The 21,773-nt window shown below is 44.2% G+C and overlaps 1 protein-coding gene across 6 annotated transcripts in view; it reads left to right on the top strand.

Moving 5' to 3' along the window:
• The window catches only part of LOC134803263 (zinc finger protein 260-like), a 98,620-nt gene that overhangs the window by 48,328 nt on the left and 28,519 nt on the right, over positions 1-21,773 (top strand). For all 6 annotated transcript variants that reach the window (XM_063776004.1, XM_063776007.1, XM_063776003.1 and 3 more), the window contains exons 7-9: positions 1,259-1,468; positions 2,693-2,773; positions 3,901-4,200. In XM_063776004.1, coding sequence (XP_063632074.1) covers positions 1,259-1,468; positions 2,693-2,773; positions 3,901-4,200 — 591 coding nt within the window. The remainder of the gene's footprint in view (positions 1-1,258; positions 1,469-2,692; positions 2,774-3,900; positions 4,201-21,773) is intronic.

Below are 21,773 nucleotides of genomic sequence, written 5' to 3'. Positions count from 1 at the left end.
AGAATTCATTTTAGTATAAGGTTTTAATAACTGGCCACCTTATACTAAAATGAATTCTATTTATAGGTGAATAGAATTCATTTTTAGTTTCGGGCGGCCTGTTACTAAAAGTGGCCAGTTACTGGCGAATGACCCTACGTTTTTGTATGCACAAGAATACATAGATGTGTAGATATACGTTTGTATTTTAAAACCGGAACGAAGTAAGGATGTGACGTATCACCTAGTGTGAATTTATTTTAAATAAAGCTAATTTGATTACTTTGTTATTAAGTTGATCCTTAAATTAGTAATACATGATATGTTAATGCTTAAGTTATAATATCTTGGAAACCGAGCTTTGCCCGGAAAACATATAAAAACTCAAAAATGGGCGTTTTCCCAGAGATAAGACCTAGCTAGATCGATTTTTCATTCAAAAAGCCTAATGACAATACAATTGAAAATCAATATTTCCGAGAACACTTCCTTCTTACCCTGGGCTCCTATTTCTGGTCGGTTTGCCCTTCGGGCATCTGAAGCTATCTAACGCACCTAACCTACCTACCTATTGATTTAGTTTAGTGCGACGTCCGTGAAAACAGTACACTTTAGGGGAAAAAGCGTAGGTAGGTTGGTTTGGTAGGTTAGGTTCGTTAGGTAGCTTCAGATGCCCCAAGGGCGAACCGCCCAGAAATAGGAGCCCCGCTTCGCTAGTTAAGTTGTAAAGGAAATGTTTTTTGAAAAGAAAGTTTCCTACGTTAGACTCTTTAAGCTAAGGTCAGCTACAAACAAACAAATATATGTAGTCAAATAATAGGACAAATGTCGTTAGAAATTTCGCAGTTTATACATTTTAAACTTAGGTCAACTGAACGTAGGAAAAAAAAGTCGTTAGAATTTTCGTGCACTAGCAGTATTGTACTTTAGACATTTAAAAATAGGTTGATTAACCGTAGGACATGCATCTTTAGGAATTTCGTACATTAGACATTTTTATTTTCGATCTTCTGTCTTTAGGAATTTCGTACTTAGGATACTTGATTTTAGAAATTATGCTACTTAACCGTTGTTATCCACGGTGGGACAGGATTACCGGCCGCATATCCAAGTGAATTGCTCCCGAGAACCGATAAAAGGTAGTAAAAGTAAGTAGTACTACCAAAGACAAGAAGCAAAGACTGTCAACACCACACTACTTCTTAGGTAATTTAAGTACAATTCGCATCGAATTTTTTTCTGATAAAAACTCGTTCTTCATTTATTTTTTTCCTTGCAGATGAAGAAAAGCATCAAATGAAAGCCTGCTTCAAGTGCAAGAAGATACGGAAAGTAGAAGAGCTGGGCGACACCAAGACCTGTCCGGACTGCGCCACTGGCCTCACCAACTGCGTCGTGAGGCTGGTCAGAGAGCAGCTCCAAGCGGGGCCTGTCACCAACTTCTTCATCACCACGGAAGAATCAGTTGACAACGGGCAGGCTAAATCAGGTAACGATAACACATAGTTTCACATAACTTCAGCAACGGTATATGACAAATAGTCAACCAGTAATAGGGATAGTCTTGCAATAATGGGATAAAAAACACCAAGACCTGTCCGGACTGCGCCACCGTCCTCACCAACTGCGTCGTGAGGCTGGTCAGAGAACAGCTACAAGCGGGACCTATCACCAACTTCTTCATCACAACGGAAGAACCAGTTGATAACGGGCAGACTAAATCAGGTAACGATAACACATAGTTTCACATAACTTCAGCAACAGTATATGACAAATAGTCAACCGGTAATAAGGATAGTCTTGCAGTAGTGGGCCGAAAGACAGCAAGAGCTGTCCGGACTGCGTCACCGTCCTCACCAATTGCGTCGTGAGGCTGGTCAGAGAACAGCTCCAAGTGTGACCTATCACCAACTTCTTCACCACCTCGGATGAACCACTTGACAACGGGCAGGCTAAATCAGGTAACGATAACATAACTTCAGCAGACGACGACTACAAAATAACCCGCGGTTTGGTAAGAAAGCTGATGTATGGAGTTAGCACTCTATCCTTACTTATTTCTGTATGATATTACCACAAATAACCTATAGGGGAGCAGATTGATAGCGAAATCTCTTACTATACTTACTACAAAGTAAAAATACACCAAGAATTGACCGGATTAAGGCCTGTGCACACCGGCTTGCATGTGCGTGACGTGCACGTGCGCGTGCGCTAAACTGTTTGAGCCGCACACGCACACGTCACGCAAGCGGTCTGCCGTCTCTCGTAAGAATCTGTATACTACAACGCCGCACGCACACGTCACGCACACGCAGCCGGTGTGCACAGTCGACTGTGTTCACTACGAGTATGTACCATCGCCCACACTGTTAACTGTACATCGCTGGACCTTATACCTTTTGTAATAAGGTCCACCAATGTACAGATAGGAGTGTTGCTGTATGTACCTACTTATGTAGTTAGATTAGTCAGAAAACAGCGTATATACTCCCATCTTAAATGCCGGTAACGCACTTGCAACCCCTCTGGTGTTGCAGCTGTCCATAGGCAACGGCAATTGCTTGCCATCAGGCATAAAAAAAGTTTATACAAATTCAAAGTTATTATTGTGTTTCCATTAGAGAACGGTAGTTCCGGACATTTTCATGGTGCAATAATAATAAGTGCATGGTGCAGTATCATGGTAAAAGAAAAGAAACCTTTGTTGCAGAGCCTCAGGCGGCCGGGAGCTCCGCTTCGGACGCGGCGCCGGCCAGCGTGCTGCGCGACTTCCTGCTGAGAGGACTCGCCGGTGAGTGCAACATCGCATTCGAGGGTAGAATATAGAAGAAATTTATTCAAAGACGCTTAAATTTAACTTAAGTATTACATGAGACATAGAGAGCCAACTTATCATTAAGCGTCACTGAAAAGGTCTCCACTCAGCTTAATGTCGAGATACCACCTAAGGATCTCGACGCTGGTCTTCCGTGGAATCCTTTCCGAGAGAGCACAACTACACGCTAAAGTACAAATTTAATATGGACGCTGGGCACGAATAATTTAGTTCATTGACCGCTATGTCTATCGCACGCGCATACCTAATTATATCGCTTTCCCGCCTATGATGCCGGCGGTCAATACCACGATGCGAGCGAGACATCAATATATGTGCTTGCGATCGAGATATTAGAGTAAAAGACCAGAACACCATTTAAATACACAAAATATTCCGTCCGGCGGTTCACACTCATTGACTTTATATATCTACTAGCTTTTGCCCGCGACTTCGTCTGCGTTCGTTTGTTTTTTTTTTGTCTGTCGTTTGCCTGTAGGTATAGCGCCTGGATAATGCTAATAGCAATCATTCAATTCGCGCATTGCTTACTTCAATTATTAGGCAATTCATTAACTCTTTCAATTCCACCCCCCTTTGCACTCTCTTTAGGGATGATTTCCGACATAAAAACTATCCTATGTCCATCCCCGGGACTCAATGTGGTGGAAGTTGTTCAGCTTCATGTACTTTATCAACATACCAATTTTTATAGAAATCTAAGACGTGATCGAAATGTACAAACTTTTTGAGAATTGCCCTTTTATAGTTTCACGCTTACACTGAACCGTCATATATCGCTCCTTGAAAACGATAGTACTAATACAAAATCATTACTTCCTCAAAATTCAACTTTTGACGAATCAAACATTTGATAAATTGGTTCTTAATTTTGTATAGTTCCCCTTTGGCTCGCAAGGAGCGAGATCTCTTAAACATGAGTATAAAATACTGCATGCTACCTACCTTTGTAAGATTTTGAGACTAGAAATGCAAACAATACACGTATCCGAAGCGGTAATGTTGATTTGATCAGTTTCACCGAGTTTCACGCTATGTCAGTCCTCAAACATAGGTATCACATCTGTAATTTCTTTTTTCAGGTAATTCAAAAAAAGATGAAAATGAAAGTGGAAAAACCGTAGATAATCAAAAAGTGGAAAAAGAAGACTCCGACGATAGTTTAGAAAGCTTAGATATGAAAATGGAAGATTTCGAGGTGTACGGCTGTATGGAATGTCAGAAAACATTCAATAAGAAGTCCGGCCTCCAGAAACACATACGAAACCTCCACCGAAAGGTTTTACTGAAGTGTCCCGACTGCGGAGACAGTTTCCCTACGAAGAGAACACTGCAGAATCACGCGAAGAAAGTGCACGACAAAAACACCGAGCCCGAGAAAGGTAAGAGTCGTTTTTAACTGTTCCACTCCTAATTCTCATAAGTCCCTCCCATGTCTCATATTTTTTGAAGTGAAAACTTCTTTCGCGACGCTGTTCACTTTTTGTGATGCGGAAAAAATGTTAAATTCGCGACAGGTCACGTGACCGTAAGATTCGTAAGGCGTAAGACGGACACGTGACCTGATCGAAAAACTTACAATGTCATTGAGTTTTCACTTCTGCCGGCACTCCCGGAGTACAGCCCGTTGTTTTTTAGTTAAAGGACAATCCAGAAAGGTGCCGGGAAAGTGACGCTATTTTTTAACACTAAAAAAAGCTAAAGCTTCAAGAACATTGGCGAGGATTTTTTATATTTACAATAAATTTCACAGTTCAATACAAATCTTGCGCCGGCTCTCTTGAGTCTACGTAACTACACTACATTATGTTTTTTTGTTGTTTTATAGACTGCAATTTATATACCAATATCTGAGAGACCGAGCTTTGCTCGGAAAACTTATAAAAACTCAAAAATGCGCGTTTTCCCAGAGATAAGACCTAGCTAGATCGATTTATCGCCCCGGAAAACCCCCATTAGCAAATTTTATCGAAAGTCTTAGAGCCGTTTCCGAGATCCCCGAAATATATATATATATATAAATGAACAAGAATTGCTCGTATAAATGTATTAGATTAGATAAGGAAACTCCGTTTAAATAAGAAATATTTTTGTAAACGACTAACTGTTTGTCTCTTAGATAAATAAAATAAAGCAAAGAAGTCGATATTTGGCATGATAACTTTTGATGACTTAGCTTTAAATTCCACGGTTTTATAATACAGGAAGCTGTCATACGCGTCACTACCCTAACCTAACAAAGACCGTTTTTGGAATGCCTTTAGAACCTTCTATAATTCCACAAGTTAAAAAATCATTAATTTGTTCTTCAAGGCAGGGACTTATGAGGATATTGGAGTGTTTTTTTCTTTAGGTTAGGAGACAAGTATTGGCAGAGAACGAGTGTGGCTGGGAAACCAGAGCCAGGACCAGCACTTAAGGTAGGGCAGCAAACACAGAACGGTGTAAGAATTTTCATATAGGGGTTTTGTCGCATACTAGGGATTTTGTCAGCAATATATTTCCGAACGTTTAGGATTTTGTGTTAGAATTTTATGACTTGAATGCACTCATGTAAATACTCGTACCGACACACAGTGTTCGACTTCCCTCAAAAAATTTCCCTATGCTGTTAATTGCATAAATCAATCAAGGAATGCATTTGAAATGCAAGACTAGAACACCCAGAAGTCTATTTCAAATACTTTATTTAATAAAAAATAAATTATATTTCATGACCTTGACATCGAAAAATTACTAAATAAATTCTACAAAAGTATCTGATGAAGAAGTCGCTTTTTAATCAATGTAGTTCGATAAAGAAGCCTTTGGCGCATATTTTCTAGTTCTTAGTTTTGGAATTTACCCTCTGGTTACCGAGTAATTCATATAAATAGCGATTTTTTATTTCATTTTTTTCTCCTAAATAACTCAAAAGTGCGACTTGTGACTAGCACTGACAGATTGCTCTTAACTAGGTCAACCACTGGTAAAAAATCACGTTCCACTATCGCGGCGTTTGGGAGTTATCGAATTTAAAAATACAGTGTTAGGGTTGACCCTCAACTTGACCTTTAATTTTTAGTCAGAATTAATTCAAAATTTTCCTCTATTACAAAACTGTATATTGTTTAGACATACACCAGGTACTTACATAAATAAAAATACAGGAACACTGGATTGACGGGGGCAAAAGTGCACCAGTGCTAGTGATTAATTAAAAATCGACTAATAGTAAAAAACAATTTTATCCATCATTATCAAAATGGCTAAGTTTGAATACATTTAATTATGTGCAAACCTCTTTCATTTATACTTACAAAAATCGCCCAGTAGGATTAGTCTACCAGAAGCAGTTCGTGAACTTCTGAAGCCGATTCATGAAGAAAACTTACAAGAGGCTGAAGTCGATGATGAAGATCTAGCTAATGATGGATCTTCGTTAATAGACGGTGATGAAAATCCATCCCATGTTGACGACTGCACGTTAGTTCTCGAAAATTAAAAATGATTTGTATGAGCCACAAAATACATAAAATCTGAGACCAACTTGCGAAAAGAAACTATAACTTGACTTCTGAATTTCTTTCTTTCTTTTCTGAATTTAATGACTTTATTGTTTAACAAAGTGCACTGCACTTAAAAGTTTCTGCGTGGCCCAATGGTTGACTGGTAGAGAATGCCTTTTGGCAAGTCTGCCATTTGTAATTTCTTGTATTGTGCAATAAAGGTTAAATAAATAAATATAAATAAAGTTTCTTATGTTGTTCCGTAATTTAATTTAATCAGATTTTTTAATTACTCCGACCTTTCATATTTGTTTGACCTTTAAGTAACAACCCTAAAAAGTATAATTTGACCTTTATACGTAACTCCCAAACGCCGCGATAGTGGAACTTGATTTTTTTACCAGTGGTAGACCTAGTTAAAAGCCATCTTTCAGTGCTAGTTACAAGTCGCACTTTTGAGTTTTTCAGGAGAAAAAAAATGAAATAAAAAATCTGTATTTATATGAATAACTCGGTAAGCAGAGGGTAAATTCCAAAACTAAGAACTAGAAAATATGCGCCAAAGGCTTCTTTATCAAACTACATTGATTAAAAAGCGACTTCTTCATCAGATACTTTTGTAGAATTTATTTAGTATTTTTTCTATGTCAAGCTCATGAAATATAATTTATTTTTTATAAAAAAAAGTATTTGAAATAGACTTCTGGGTGTTCTAGTCTTGCATTTCAAATGCATTCCTTGATTGATTTATGCAATAAACAGCATAGGGAAATTTTTTGAGGGAAATCGAACACTGTGCGACATCCTAAGAGTATGAACAATCTTATGACGCCTAGGTGTACATTTACAGCTGGGTAGTAGGCGTAGATTATGTTTATTGACGTAGGATGCAACTGAAGTTTAGCGCGGCGTTGTATCTTGCGAGTGTGATTGAGGTTTGTCCACGAAAGCGGTGCCCTTATACTTAGAGTCCGTCTAAGTTACCTTTACATTGGCTTGAACAGAACAAAGGGAGTGTCTGTATAAACGTCATATTTTCACGGAAATTTGTCATCAGTAATGACATTACCAAACTAAGGCACTATGCCTACGTCAATTCTCGGCATTAGCTGCCAAGCGGACCCCAGAGGGCCGATTTTTGAATTTCGATCGCTCGACTTCGTCAATCGAAAATCGGTCGAAAACGGCGAATTGCTAATTTTTGAAATACGAGCGATATAAATTGGGAATCGAGTGGTATTGACCACTCGTTTTCAATTGTATTAGTAGAATTTAAATGCCTAGTAGTGGAGATATTATTGAACGAAATACACGAAATCGAGCGGTTCAAATTCAAAAATCGCCCCCCAGGCTCCCATGAGCCGTGGCAAAAGCCACGATGATGATGACACACCACACTTTGTCGTTGCAAATGCAGAGTTAGTTTAGTCTGATTTAAGCGTGTATCGTGTGTGGGCTCTGATTTTTAGTGTTTCATACAAAACTTTGTTCACGGAACACTTATGGGATCACTTCGGTCTTGCAAATAAGTTAAATGCGTTTTTCTCAGAGACCGTTTGATGTAGATATTTTTTTAACAATACTACCGTCGCTTGGATTTTACGGATTCATGTCATTAACATGTAACTTAAACAATTGGCCACATTCGGTATTTGGATGCTCGTAACTTGCCAACGTTTGCGATTTTTTAATCTCTTAGGTAAAGGCGTTGTTGCACTTCAACACCAGGCAATATTCAAAACTATACTTAGTGGTATCCGCATTGGGCTAGCGTGGGGACTATAGCCCAAGGCCTCTCGCGCATGAAATTAGGCCTGTGCCCAGCAATGGGACGTATATAGGCTGAAATTATTATTTTATTATTATTATTACACTTAGTGGAGAAGCGTGAAAGAGTACGTGAACGAGTAAGAGTTAAAATACATATATTGAAATCCAGCGAAATAAAGGTAACTTATTTTTTATTTATTACTATTAGGTTATAAATAAAACTTGACAATATTCCGTCCTTATCTTTAGGCTAAATTGTTTTTTTTTTTTTATTTTTTTTTTTTTTTATTTATTCAGAACACATACAGTCATATAAGATACATATGTTAGAGGTGCGTAATACGCACATAAATCTTAATACTAAAAAGACCTGGAGGTTCATAAAATATACATGTAACTGAAAATTGGTATACAATAGGTACAAGCATAAGCCCAAGGTAGGATACATACAACAAGAAGCAAGAATAACTCATTAATACTTACAGCAAAAAGTCGGAATAATAATAATAATTACAGCGAGGGTCAAGAAAAGAAATATAGAATTCTGAAAATAGGAAGCGTAGTACAGAAAAATAGATAAAAATCAAGGAACAATAGCTATCAAAATAAAATCTCAGAGAGTAGGTAGTTACAGCAATAATATTTTTTCCTTTAACATGATTTTAAGTGTAGTAAGTGATTTGTGAAAGGGATCAATCCTGCCTAGATGTCTATTACAATAGTTGGGCACTCGTCTGAAAAACGTATGCTGCGCATATTTCTTGCGAGCAAAAGTAACGTGAAAAAGGGGCCTAGAACGTAAGGGGCGGTGCGGAACACTAAAAAGCACTTTTTGTAAAAGATTAGGGCATTGGATTGCATTTTTACAAATTTTGTAGAAAAACATAACATCCAAATACATCCTACGATTACTGAGGGAAGGGATATTGAAGTACTTCGCAGCCGTCGAGGTGTCATTGAAGTGAAAACCTGTCCTATAACTAAGAGATTTTATAAAAATGTTTTGAATCCGCTCCAGTCGATCAATATGTACCTGATACTGCGGTGACCATATAACACTACCGAACTCGAGGACGCTACGGACAAAACAGAAAAACAATAACTTATAAGTTCTAGGTCGCTTAAAAGGCTGCCCTACCCGAAGCAACATGCTCAAATTTTTATATGCCCGCTTACAAATGTTATCTATGTGGGTATTAAAATTTAATTGCGAGTCTAATGTAACTCCTAAATCTCTAATGAAGGAAACTCTTGAAATATTTGAATGGGATAATTTATAATTATATATTATAGGGTCTTGCTTACGATTGAAGCTGATAACAAAACATTTGTCGGGGTTAAGGAAAAGATTATTATTTGAACAATATTGGGAAAAACGATCTAGGTCTTCTTGCAATGCATGGCAATCCGCTTCCGAAGTAACAGATTTGTATATTTTCGTGTCATCAGCATAAATTAGGTGATCAGAGTTTAGAAAACAATTAGCTATGTCGTTGACATACAAGACAAAAAGAAGCGGGCCAAGGTGTGACCCTTGTGGTACTCCGGATGGCACGGGAAGAAAACGCGATGTATATCCCTTCAATGCAACAGCCTGACTTCGGTTCGAAAGATATGATTTTACCCATCTCAAGAGATCGCCATGTATACCGAGCTTGAGAAGTTTAATTATTAAGTTATTATGATTTATTTTATCAAAACATTTCGAAAAGTCGGTATACACGGCGTCAACCTGGTAACCGGATGAGATCCTGTCGGTAATAAAATCAGTGAAAGTAAGTAAGTTAGTGTCCACACTCCTACCTTGACAAAAACCGTGCTGATTCAGAGATATATGATGGCAAATTACGGCCCTAATCTCGTTACAAACAATTTTTTCAAATATTTTTCCGAAAATATTTAGTTTGCTAATGGGTCTATAATTAGTCACTAATTGGGTATCGCCACTTTTATATATAGGTGTGATAAGGGCTTTCTTCCATAAATCAGGGAAATGACCACTTGACAGTGATTTAGTGAAAAATTTAGTAAGCGGAACGACTAATTCACGAGCGCACGATTTGATAAAGATAGGATGGATCAAATCAGAACCACTACCCTTTCTAATATCAACTTTTTGTAAATGTCTGAGTACACAATCTTCAGTAATAGTAATAGACCGCAAATCAACAAGAGTGTCATCATTTGGGACTGGCAAAGAACTGGTAGTAGTGGGTGGATCAGGAATAAAAACAGAGTTAAAATAGTCATTAAAATAGTTACTTATGGTGTATCCATCCCTGGAAGTATTACCAAGATATGTCATTTGGTCCGGCATGCTATTGGTAGGAAATTTTGACTTAATAAAGGTCCAAAAGTATGACGGATTGCTACAAATTTTGTCCTCAGCAAAGGCGATGTAGTTATTGTAGCACTCAGACTCCATCTTATGTTCCCTTGCCCTTAAGAGAACAAATTCCGCACTGTCCAGTGGATTACCGTACACTTTCCATCGCTTATGGACTGAAAGCTTTTGTTTACGAGTTTTAATAAGGACGCGGGAGAACCATGGAGGGTATCCGTTGTTGACATTGATACATTTATGCGGGATATGTTTTGTACACGACGCGCGTTTAGATTAATAAGATGTAATTAGATAATAAAATAATTAAGATATAATTTAGATAAGCCAAAGTTTGTGAATAATAAAATATCCTCCTATTGTGTTTCATTACGTAACTCTGCATAACGGGAGGGGCAAAGTGTGGGTCGCCGGCGGCGACACACACTTTGCGCCTTTCAAATAAGAATGTGATAATAGGCTAATTAAGAAAAAAGTCTAATTAGAAAAAATAAGTTAGGTAGAATAGCATAAGAAATAAAACTTGTAAGTTAATAAATATTTAAATAAAGAAAGCATGAGGGCCGAGGAAAAGAGAGGTATCATATTAGAAAGAGAGGTATCATATTAGAAAGAGAGGTATCTTATTAGAAAGAGATAGGAAGTCTGCGCGCATGCGCCGATCTCTCACGATCCGCGCATGCGCGCCACGCGGGTAGCGGGGGACGAGGTACATAAAATAGGCGGTAATAAAAGCAGGTACGTCGCCCCGCTCAGCGTCAGTCCAGAGCCAGCAGCCGACTAGGAAACAACTAAAAGGAAAAGAAGAAACCTCTCCAACCTCGACCCTCCTGCATCTGAAGCCAGCTGCGTTGTTTTATTGCTCCATCCTCTGCCGCCTACGAGAATTTCTACAGTCCACTCTCCCCCCCCCCTGCGCACCCCGCTGCGATGTATGAAGATAGGGCCTAACACTCACATTGTTTGGTCCTCGTCGAAGCCGGATCTCTGAAGCAAGAAAACAGCAAGATGGTAGTACACACAAGAAACAACCACAACAAGGAAGATGAAGAGTCGTCAGAAAATACCGCAAAATCTCCGAGCTCCGAGGAAACCGGCACCACGTCAGGCACCGGCACCACGTCGGGTACCGGCACCACGTCAGGCACCGGCACCACGTCGGGTACCGGCACCACGTCGGGCACCGGCACCACGTCGGGCACCGGCACTACGTCGGGCACAGGCACTACGTCGGGCACCGGCGCAACGTCGGACTCAGCGAAGACGTTGGACACAGCTGCATCGTCGGGTACGGGCGCCATCAAGAAGACGCGTCCCACACCAAAGGACCTACCCGGGCCGAGCAACGTCGTCCACCCCGCCGACACGTCGGGCATTAAGGCCACGCCTGCGGCCAGCCTCGCCGCCACGATCGTCGAGCGCAACCCCGTCGAACTGATGCCGCCACCGAGACCGCCGACGAAGCCCGCTCGGTCACACCGATCCAAGGCCTCCAGCAAGAGACTCCTCGCGGAGTTGGAGGCCAAGGAGAGGTTAGCCGAGCTGGAACTGAAGCGCGTGCAAGCGGAAGCCGAGCTAGCGAGAATACGTCAAGAAAGAATAGACCTGGCGTCGTCAAGAGAGGAGTCAGAAGAAGAGGAAGAGGACCTCGCTCCACAGCGCATCGCTGACTGGTTCAATCGCCGACCCGAACAAGCGACTACATTAGAAGAGGCCGCCCATATAGAAGAAACGCAAGAGCCCGCCGCGCGCACTACTAGACGACGCGCGCGACCGGAAACATACGAAGATGCTCGTGCGATGGACGTGTCGTCGCTAACCGCCGCCCTCACAGAAGCCATTCAAGCCAGCAAGTCTTACAAGAAGTACATACCTGACCTGCCGACGTTTAGTGGCCTGTGCACCGAGTGGCTACAATTTAAGGCTGCGTACAACGAGTCCGCGCCCAGTTTCTCCGCAAGTGAAAACGTCGCCCGTATAAGAAGAAGTCTGAAAGGTGTCGCCTGGGAGGCCGTCAGCGCCCTCCTCATCAGCCAGCCGCATCCAGAAGACGTCATCAAAGCACTAGAAAGAAGATACGGAAGGCCTGACGCACTACTTGTCAACGAACTGGAGAAGCTAAAGGGACTGCCGCGCCTCACCGACAACCCACGTGATCTGTGCATATTCGCCAGCCGGATCGCTAACACAGTGACGACTATCGAGATATTGAAGAAGCCGCAGTATCTCTACAACCCCGAGTTACTGCGGTCGATAGTTGACAAGTTATCGCCGATAATTCGCAACAAGTGGTACGACTACGCAGCTACAAGAGAAGAGACGCCCGAACTTAAGAAGATTGCCGACTTTTTGAATAATGAAGCCGACAAGTGCACGCCTTACGCTCCGCCTGAAAATACAACAGAACATAAAGAAGTAAGAAGTGCAAGAAAGAAGCCCGAGCGAACCTACGCCGCCGCAGTCGAGGTCAATAAGAAGCCAAAAGAAGAAAAGCCGGCGTGCCCGTTATGTGAGCACGCTACGCACCAATTGCCGTCGTGCCCGCAGTTTATGAAGATCGACACGAACGAGCGCTGGGAAGTGGCCAAGAAGATCAACATTTGCTCCCGATGCCTCGTCAGCAATCATCGACGCTTCGCCTGCCGCGCCAAGCCTTGTGGCCAGCAGGGCTGCCCCATGAAACATCATCGCCTACTACACCACGAGAAGTCGCCACCCGCGGCCGCCGCTGCAGCCGCTGCCGAGCCACCCCCACCACACAAGCCAGAAGAAGTCGTGGCCTCGGCAGTGAACCAGATCGCCTGCGCGACGGCACAAACAAGACGCGCCTACCTGAAGATAGTACCAGTCACACTACGCGGCCCGCGGGCGGAAGCAGACACTTTCGCTCTACTAGATGAAGGCAGCACCGTGACAATTATCGACTCGGCGCTGGCGGACACACTCGGGCTCAACGGCCCCACCGAACCAATGTGGGTGCAGGGCGTAGGCGGGAAAGAGATGGAGCACAATCAGAGTAGGAGGGTCGAGGTCTACATACGCAACAAGTACGGCGGGCAGGAGCAGCGCATACCAAACGCGCACACCGTCGGCAGTCTGGGCTTCACCACACAATCCATAGGTGCGAGCGAGATAGATGGCTGCACACATCTCAGAGGACTCAAGCACAAGTTAACCTACCAAGGCGCAACCCCACAAATACTCATCGGTCAAGACAACTGGGAGCTAATCGTGTCGCGAGAAATAAGAAAAGGACGGCGCGATCAACTCGTCGCTTCAAGAACCCTACTAGGATGGGTACTTCACGGCTGCCGCACCACTAGAGCGGAGCCGATCGCGTACTGCTGTGCGCACCTCACGCGGGCCAAGTCGAACGAAAACATAGAAGAAACAATGAAGAAATATTTCGCTCTCGAGTCCCTAGCAATCGAGCCGAGGCGACCGAGCAGCGATCCCGAGCAACAAGCGCTTCGCATATTAGAAGAAAAGAGCCGCCGCTTACCCGACGGCAGGTTCGAGACAGGGTTACTGTGGCGCAACCAAGAAGAAAGAATACCCAACAATCGCAACGACGCACTGAAGCGGTTACACACGCTCGAGAGGAAGCTGGATCGAGACGCAAACCTGAAACAACAATACAACGAGCGCGTCAACAATCTACTCACCTCAAGCTACGCCGAGCGCGCGGCCACGCCACCAAGCGGCAGGACGTGGTACCTACCTCACTTCGCCGTCTGCAACCCAGAGAAGCCGAAGATAAGACTGGTCCATGATGCTGCGGCCACCTCACACGGCCGCAGCCTCAACGACATGCTGCACACGGGTCCGGATTTCCTGCAATCACTACCCGGCGTCATCATGAAGTTTCGTCAACACAGCATCGCAGTCTCAGCTGATCTGAAAGAGATGTTCATGCAGATCAAGATACGCGAAGAGGACAGGGACGCACTCCGCTTCCTATGGAGGGGCGATCGCCGCGAGGGAGAGCCAGAAGAATACCGCATGACTTCAGTTATATTCGGCGCGTCGTCATCGCCGTGCACCGCTCTATACATCAAAAACAGAAACGCACGAGAGCACGCGACACAGTACCCGGAGGCTGCGCGAGCGATAGAGCGCAACCACTACATGGACGACTATCTCCAGAGCTTCAACACAATAGAAGAGGCAAGACAAGTAACAAGAGACGTCGATCATGTACACCAACAAGCCAAGTTTCAGCTGCGTGGGTGGGCTACGAACGAATATGAAGCAATAAGAGACGTCGTCGGCAGCGAAGAGCGAGAGGGAAACACTGTCCCTATCGGCGGGAGCGAGATAGAAAAAACGCTCGGCCTGCTGTGGGACACAAACGAAGATAGCATCCGGTTTCGCCTCAACACTAGAAGAGCTCAGCCCGAGGTGGTCAATGACCTCCGGCCTCCGACGAAGAGAGAAGCCCTAAGCATCATAACGTCAATATTTGACCCGCTCGGCCTGATTTCACCTATCACTACGCCGGCCAAGCGAATAATGCAAGACACGTGGCAACATAACACGAGCTGGGACGAAGCTATACCCGAAAATCTGCGGGAGCGCTGGAGCGAGTGGCTACAACAACTGCGAGACCTAGGTACCCTAAAAATACCTAGATGCTACGACGCAACGCCTGCCGCCGTGCGCGAGCTACACACTTTCGTCGACGCTAGTGAAGAAGCATACGCCGCCGCCGTGTACTGGAGGATGACGCGAGCCGACGGGTCAGTCAAAATAGCCCTGGCCGCCGCCAAGAGTCGCGTCACACCTAGGAAGCCTATCTCCATACCTAGACTGGAGCTGTAGGCGGCCGTCCTAGGCGTACGGCTAGCAAGAACAGTGATAGAAGAGCACGACTTCGAGATCGCTTCAAAAATATACTGGAGCGACTCTCGCACGGCGCTAGCATGGATACGCGCCGAGCCCCGTACATTCAAGACGTTCGTGGCCCACAGACTCGCCGAGATAGAAGATCACACTAAGAAAAACGAGTGGAGATGGGTACCGACAGCACACAACGTAGCCGACGACGCGACCCGCGCCACACCAGCTGACTTCGATACGAGCCACAGATGGTTCGTTGGCCCGTCATTCCTGTACAATGAAGAATCGACTTGGCCCCGTGAGAATAAGGTCGAAGTTCCCGTGACCGGTGAAGAAAAAGAAACGTGTGCTGCGACAGCCGCCGTGCCTGAAAACAAACACGCGGCCATACCTAAGTTCGAGCGCTTCTCAAAGTGGACGCGACTACTACGTGCGACCGCGCGTGTGCTGCAGTTCATCGACCTCGTGCGCCCTCGACCTCGTGACCCCGCCCGGTCCGCGACACAACTTATCGCGGCGGCCAGGCGCAAACGAACGCGCGCAAACGAGACACAAGACGGCGCCTGGAACAAACGTGCCACTCACACACGCACACCTGTCAAGACCGCCGCTACGCCGCCACAAGAAGATAAGAAGTACTTAGTGTTAGAAGCCAAATACCTAAGTGCCGCCGAGAAACTGCTAGTACGCGCCTCACAAGAAGATAGCTACGAAAAAGAGAGAGGGCGCATAGCAAGCGGCCGCGCGCCAGACAAGGACGACCGACTAGCCAAGCTGAGTGTCTATATGGACGGCGATCACATTATACGTCTGCGGGGCAGAATAGCGGCCGGCGACTTACAAGAAGAGACAGTGCGACCTATAGTGCTACACGGGAAACATCACTATACAAAGTTATATGTTTCTCACGTTCACGAACAGTTACATCACGGCGGCACCGAAATAGTGGTTAACGATCTGCGACAGCGTGTGCATATAGTGAAAATAAGACCGACAGTGAAACAAGTGATCGCCCAGTGCCCAAAGTGTCGCCTGCGTCGCGCTAAGCCCGCGGCGCCATCTACGGGTGACCTGCCAGCGGCGCGCCTAGCACATCACGTTAGGCCCTTCACATACACGGGTCTGGACTACTACGGGCCGCAAGAAGTTACAGTGGGCCGTCATAGAGAGAAAAGGTACGTCGCACTGTTCACCTGTATGACGTCGAGGGCCGTGCACCTGGAGATGGTTGCCTCACTGAGCACCGACTCCGCCATCAACGCACTGCGCCGCTTTATCGCTCGGCGCGGGTGCCCTACCGAACTGTGGAGTGACAACGGGACTGCCTTCAGAGGTGCACACCGAGAGCTGGCGGAAGCAATGAGAGACGCCGCCCACGCACGCCGCATCAATTGGCGTTTCCTTCCCCCCGCCGCCCCATTCATGGCGGGCGTGTGGGAACGTATGGTGCGCACCGTCAAAGAAGCAATGAAGGCTACGCTGCACGAGAAGTACCCGAGCGACGAGACCCTGCAGACCCTACTGGCGGAGGCGGAGGCAACCGTCAACTCAAGACCGCTGACCTACGTGGCCGTGAATCCAGAGGACCCGCCGGCCTTGACCCCGAACATGATCCTGCTGGGGCCGGACTGCTACTCACCTGCACCCGGCACCTTCGAAGAGAGCGACACCAACGCGCGACAACACTGGAAGCGCGCCCAGCAGCTCGCCGACACCTTCTGGCAGCGCTGGGTTCGCGAGTACGCGCCGCTACTCCAACACCGGCGGGAGCCCTACGACGGAGGAGTCGCCCCGGCCGTCGGAGACGTCGTCATCATCTGCGACTCCAACCTCCCCCGTAACACATGGCCACGGGGGATAGTGACGCAGACGTACCCGGGCAAGGATGGCGTGGTTCGAGTCGTGGACGTCTCTACGAGCAAGGGACACGTGCTGAGGAGGCCGACAAAGAAGATCGTCGTGCTACCAGTAGGTTCGCGAAGCGACGGCGGGAGAAATGTACACGACGCGCGTTTAGATTAATAAGATGTAATTAGATAATAAAATAATTAAGATATAATTTAGATAAGCCAAAGTTTGTGAATAATAAAATATCCTCCTATTGTGTTTCATTACGTAACTCTGCATAACGGGAGGGGCAAAGTGTGGGTCGCCGGCGGCGACACACACTTTGCGCCTTTCAAATAAGAATGTGATAATAGGCTAATTAAGAAAAATGTCTAATTAGAAAAAATAAGTTAGGTAGAATAGCATAAGAAATAAAACTTGTAAGTTAATAAATATTTAAATAAAGAAAGCATGAGGGCCGAGGAAAAGAGAGGTATCATATTAGAAAGAGAGGTATCATATTAGAAAGAGAGGTATCTTATTAGAAAGAGATAGGAAGTCTGCGCGCATGCGCCGATCTCTCACGATCCGCGCATGCGCGCCACGCGGGTAGCGGGGGACGAGGTACATAAAATAGGCGGTAATAAAAGCAGGTACGTCGCCCCGCTCAGCGTCAGTCCAGAGCCAGCAGCCGACTAGGAAACAACTAAAAGGAAAAGAAGAAACCTCTCCAACCTCGACCCTCCTGCATCTGAAGCCAGCTGCGTTGTTTTATTGCTCCATCCTCTGCCGCCTACGAGAATTTCTACAGTCCACTCTCCCCCCCCCCCCCCCCCCCCCCCCCTGCGCACCCCGCTGCGATGTATGAAGATAGGGCCTAACACTCACATGTTTTATTATGAGGTTCCTAACGACAGAATAAAAATATGCAACAGAATCTTCCACGTCAAGGTCATTTAAACACGACCAATCAGTCACTAATAATTCATTACGAATGAGATCAAAGTTTCCACGATGAAATACTGGCTTTGTAGATTGATTCGGTATTAATTGAGGCAAATAGGTTGTCAAATTTAGAGCTAAAGATATATCCAAAGCTATATGCTGAGGGTCTTCGGGAGTAAGCGGGGAGGTACAGGAGGTAACCATGCAGTCAGCATTGCTCAACACTAAGTCCAAAACCCGTCCATTAAGGTTATAACACGCATTGAACTGGTGTACACTGGTTAGTGCAATAAAATCAGAAAGCATGGTCACAATGGGGTCATCGCTTGCCTCTATTTGGAGACTGTTTTGGTCCCCGCACAGAGACCAACAAGCGTGGGAAATATTGTAGTCACCCAGTAAAATAAAAATATCATCAGGGTGGGAATGCATTAGCCTAGCGGCATTATCAAAAAAGCAAAGAAGTGAATTAGCATGGTTATCGTTATGAGGAAAGTAAATGCAAGCTACATGCACGCATGGCGAACGCCGCGAGGCACGGGAGGAGTGGGGCGCGTCGGCGCAGGCCCGCGGCTCCACTGTGAGCCATATTTCCTCATGACGCGGCGCCGCACACCACTCGTCCCGGCGCGACACACTGAGCCCACGCCGCGCCGCTACCAGCACGCCGCCCCCGCGCTGCGCAGAGCGGCCTGCACGGTCACGTCTGAACACTTCATACCTACCATCAAAATACTCATTGCTCAAAAAATCAGGATTGAGCCAGGTCTCAGATAAACAAATTAAATCGTACGAGGCATTTATTACGTTAGATAAAAATGAGTGCGATTTAGTCCGCAGACCCCTCACGTTCTGATAATAAATAGATATATTATTTGCAGACACTAAACAAATTTAAATTTAAAAAATAAGCACGAACGTGGATTGAATTTATGCATTGTTCATCAGACAAGTTACCATAAATAAAAACAAAATCAGAAAAGAGCACCCAATTTAAAATAATAATTATATAAGGAAATAAGTACGTGTAATAGAATAACTCGCACCTTGCGAAAGTTATAGTAATCATTAGTATTGATTTGATACATGACTCCCAACAAAATAGGAAATAATTTACAATATAAGTAGTGGCTAAATAAGCTATAAGTCCTACGCAAATAATAAAGACCGGAAATTTAAACACAGACGTAAACTGTCACTTTAACTTTTTCAGGTCGGTGTCGTCAGTAATGACGAACACTCTTGATTTGTCATTTTTGCGCATAAAGATTTTACATTGTTTTACCCAGAGATAATCGTAATTCAGCTCAACCTTCTTATCACGAGCCTTCCTCAGTAATATCTTATTGCCGGTTGTTAGGTGTTCATTAAGATAAATGGGGACCGCAGGCCCAGTGAGGCCGGCGTCGGCGCTGGTGAGGCCGCGGCGCGCGCGCGCCGCCGCCACCAGCTCGTCCTTGCGCCTCCGCTGACAGAAACGAACTATGATCGCAGGAGGCCTTGAGTCCGCATTCTCCTTACTGCTTAACGACGACTGGAAGCGGCGCACGCGATGTATGGTGTCGACGTCAGTTTCACATAGATTGAAACCGACCGTGACACAGATGCCGCCTAAGATGGACATTAAGTTCTCCCCATTCGTCTGCGGAACACCACTGATTTCGATGTTATTAAGCCTACCGAACTGCTCCCGGCCACTCTCATTTACTTTTAAGGCGGCCAGCTCCGATTCAAGACTCTTCAAATTGTGAAAAAAATCTGAGTCATCATTTTAATTACAAATTAATGTTAATACGGGTTAGTATGGCACTCTCTGGCCTTCACATTGGGGCATATTTACACATTGATTAGTGCAGTGGTTCCCAAAGTTGACTGGGCTCCGACCCACCTAACTAAAACTGCCAAATTCGGGACCCACCTCTTGGCCGTCTTAAAAAGGGGGTATGAGATATTATTGGTAACGCTCAGCTTAGTAGTTCCAGGGCCCACTCAGGACCCATAGTTTGTGAAATGCTGGCAAATGTAAAAAATTGCAATAAACACCAATCAATGTGTAAACATGCCCCAATGTGTAGCCAGCCACAATTAACCCGCAGTCACACTTATCCGTATTGACCTTGATTGATACTTATTCAATGTTTTTAAAATACTTATGAACGAATTTAAACTGTTGTGAGACATACTAACTGCGACCAAAACAGTGCCATGATGTTAATTTACAAAAATAAAGCTTTTGTGTTTTGTATTAGACTTACGAAATCATTCTACTACCTAAAACGTACCGTTTTAAAAAGTGTATTTTTAAGTTGTTATGGTTTATGGTTTAAGAACATTAACCTCAAAAAGAATTTACAAAATTCGCTTACTTGAGAATACAATATTTATAGTAGGTATATCTTAGGACTAACGTATTAAGTGCAAAACATTAGTTTGGTTACAAAGTGGGTAGAAATACGTTACTAACCGGCTCGGATAGCTTAACTCGTGCAGTCAAATATGGTGCATTCCCGACGCTTACCAAGCGCATGCGAGTTTACGCCGTCAATTATAAGTGTGACTTCCGACTTAGCGCAATTATTGGGAATAGTGAGTCGCTTTATACTGGTTTACCAATCATACGTCCGTCAGCGGGTCAAAGGGAACTCGTCGCCTGACGAATGTCGGCGAGCTACGAAGCAGTTGGCGTGGAGAAGTTATCAAAACAAATATTTTCTACTATAAGGTTGGGTAATCAGACGATTTATTGGGTTGAGTTGCCACTTGATAATTCGGCAAAATGATATGAATTTTGGGCTAGGTATACCTATCGACTTTAGGTATTCCGTGCATTAGGCATATCGACATTAGGTGATTCGTTCAGGAGGTATATCAACTTTAGGTATTTAGCGTAGCAAGGTAGCGAGTGACTAAAAACAAGTGAGTCTAAACCGTAAAATTATTCAATGTTTTTGCAATATGATTTAAGGATACCTATTTGACACTTTCTGCTTCAGTCTATTCTGAAGAACTAATATGATCTACTCTACGTTATCTACGTTTTCTACGTTTTAAGTTATCTACGTTTAAATATTACCTATATATACCTGAGGTTGAGTAAGTATAGCGACGAAATATGTCCGGTTGCAATGACGATAGCGTTAACGTGCTGAAATTGGTTGAGGGTTTTTGTACTAGCAGATAGGCAAAAATGCCGAGATAACGCGAGGAAGAAGAGAGAAATAGGCAAAAAAGCTATACCGGTTTAGGGTACTGACCTGTCCTTAAGATATCTCCGTTTTTACCGTATGTACCTACCCTATCCTAAGGCCCAGCCATACAAATGAAAAATCCAGAATTTGCCACTGAAATTTGAACCTTTAGTGCAGAGAATAGAGTTGATTTTGGTTTTGTATGAAAATGGAACGAAACAAAACAAATACGACTCTGTTCCAATTGAATATGATTTAAATTTCATCGCACTGAATAATTACTATTGGTAGGACTGCTTACTTGGGCCTTAGGCTATATGCGCTATAAATACTAGGGATTGCAGAACCGGTACTGTTTAAAAGAACCGGGATTTTCGGTACCGGGCAAAAATGGAACCGGGATTTCCCGGTATTTTCGGTACTTTCGGGACTGCCTTCAAAAATCAGTTTTTACATCAATTTTTCAGTAAAGTCTAAGTAACAGAAAGTAATCAAATATTGTACCGGAAATTTTAGTCCCGAAAAGTACCGGGATTGAGATGTAAATAAAAAGTACC

This window comes from Cydia splendana, chromosome 26 (assembly GCF_910591565.1).
Source record: "Cydia splendana chromosome 26, ilCydSple1.2, whole genome shotgun sequence".
In the NCBI taxonomy this organism is placed as follows: Eukaryota; Metazoa; Arthropoda; class Insecta; order Lepidoptera; family Tortricidae; genus Cydia; species Cydia splendana.
Note: the sequence above shows the minus strand (reverse complement) of the source record. Positions and strands in the feature narration are given on the sequence as shown.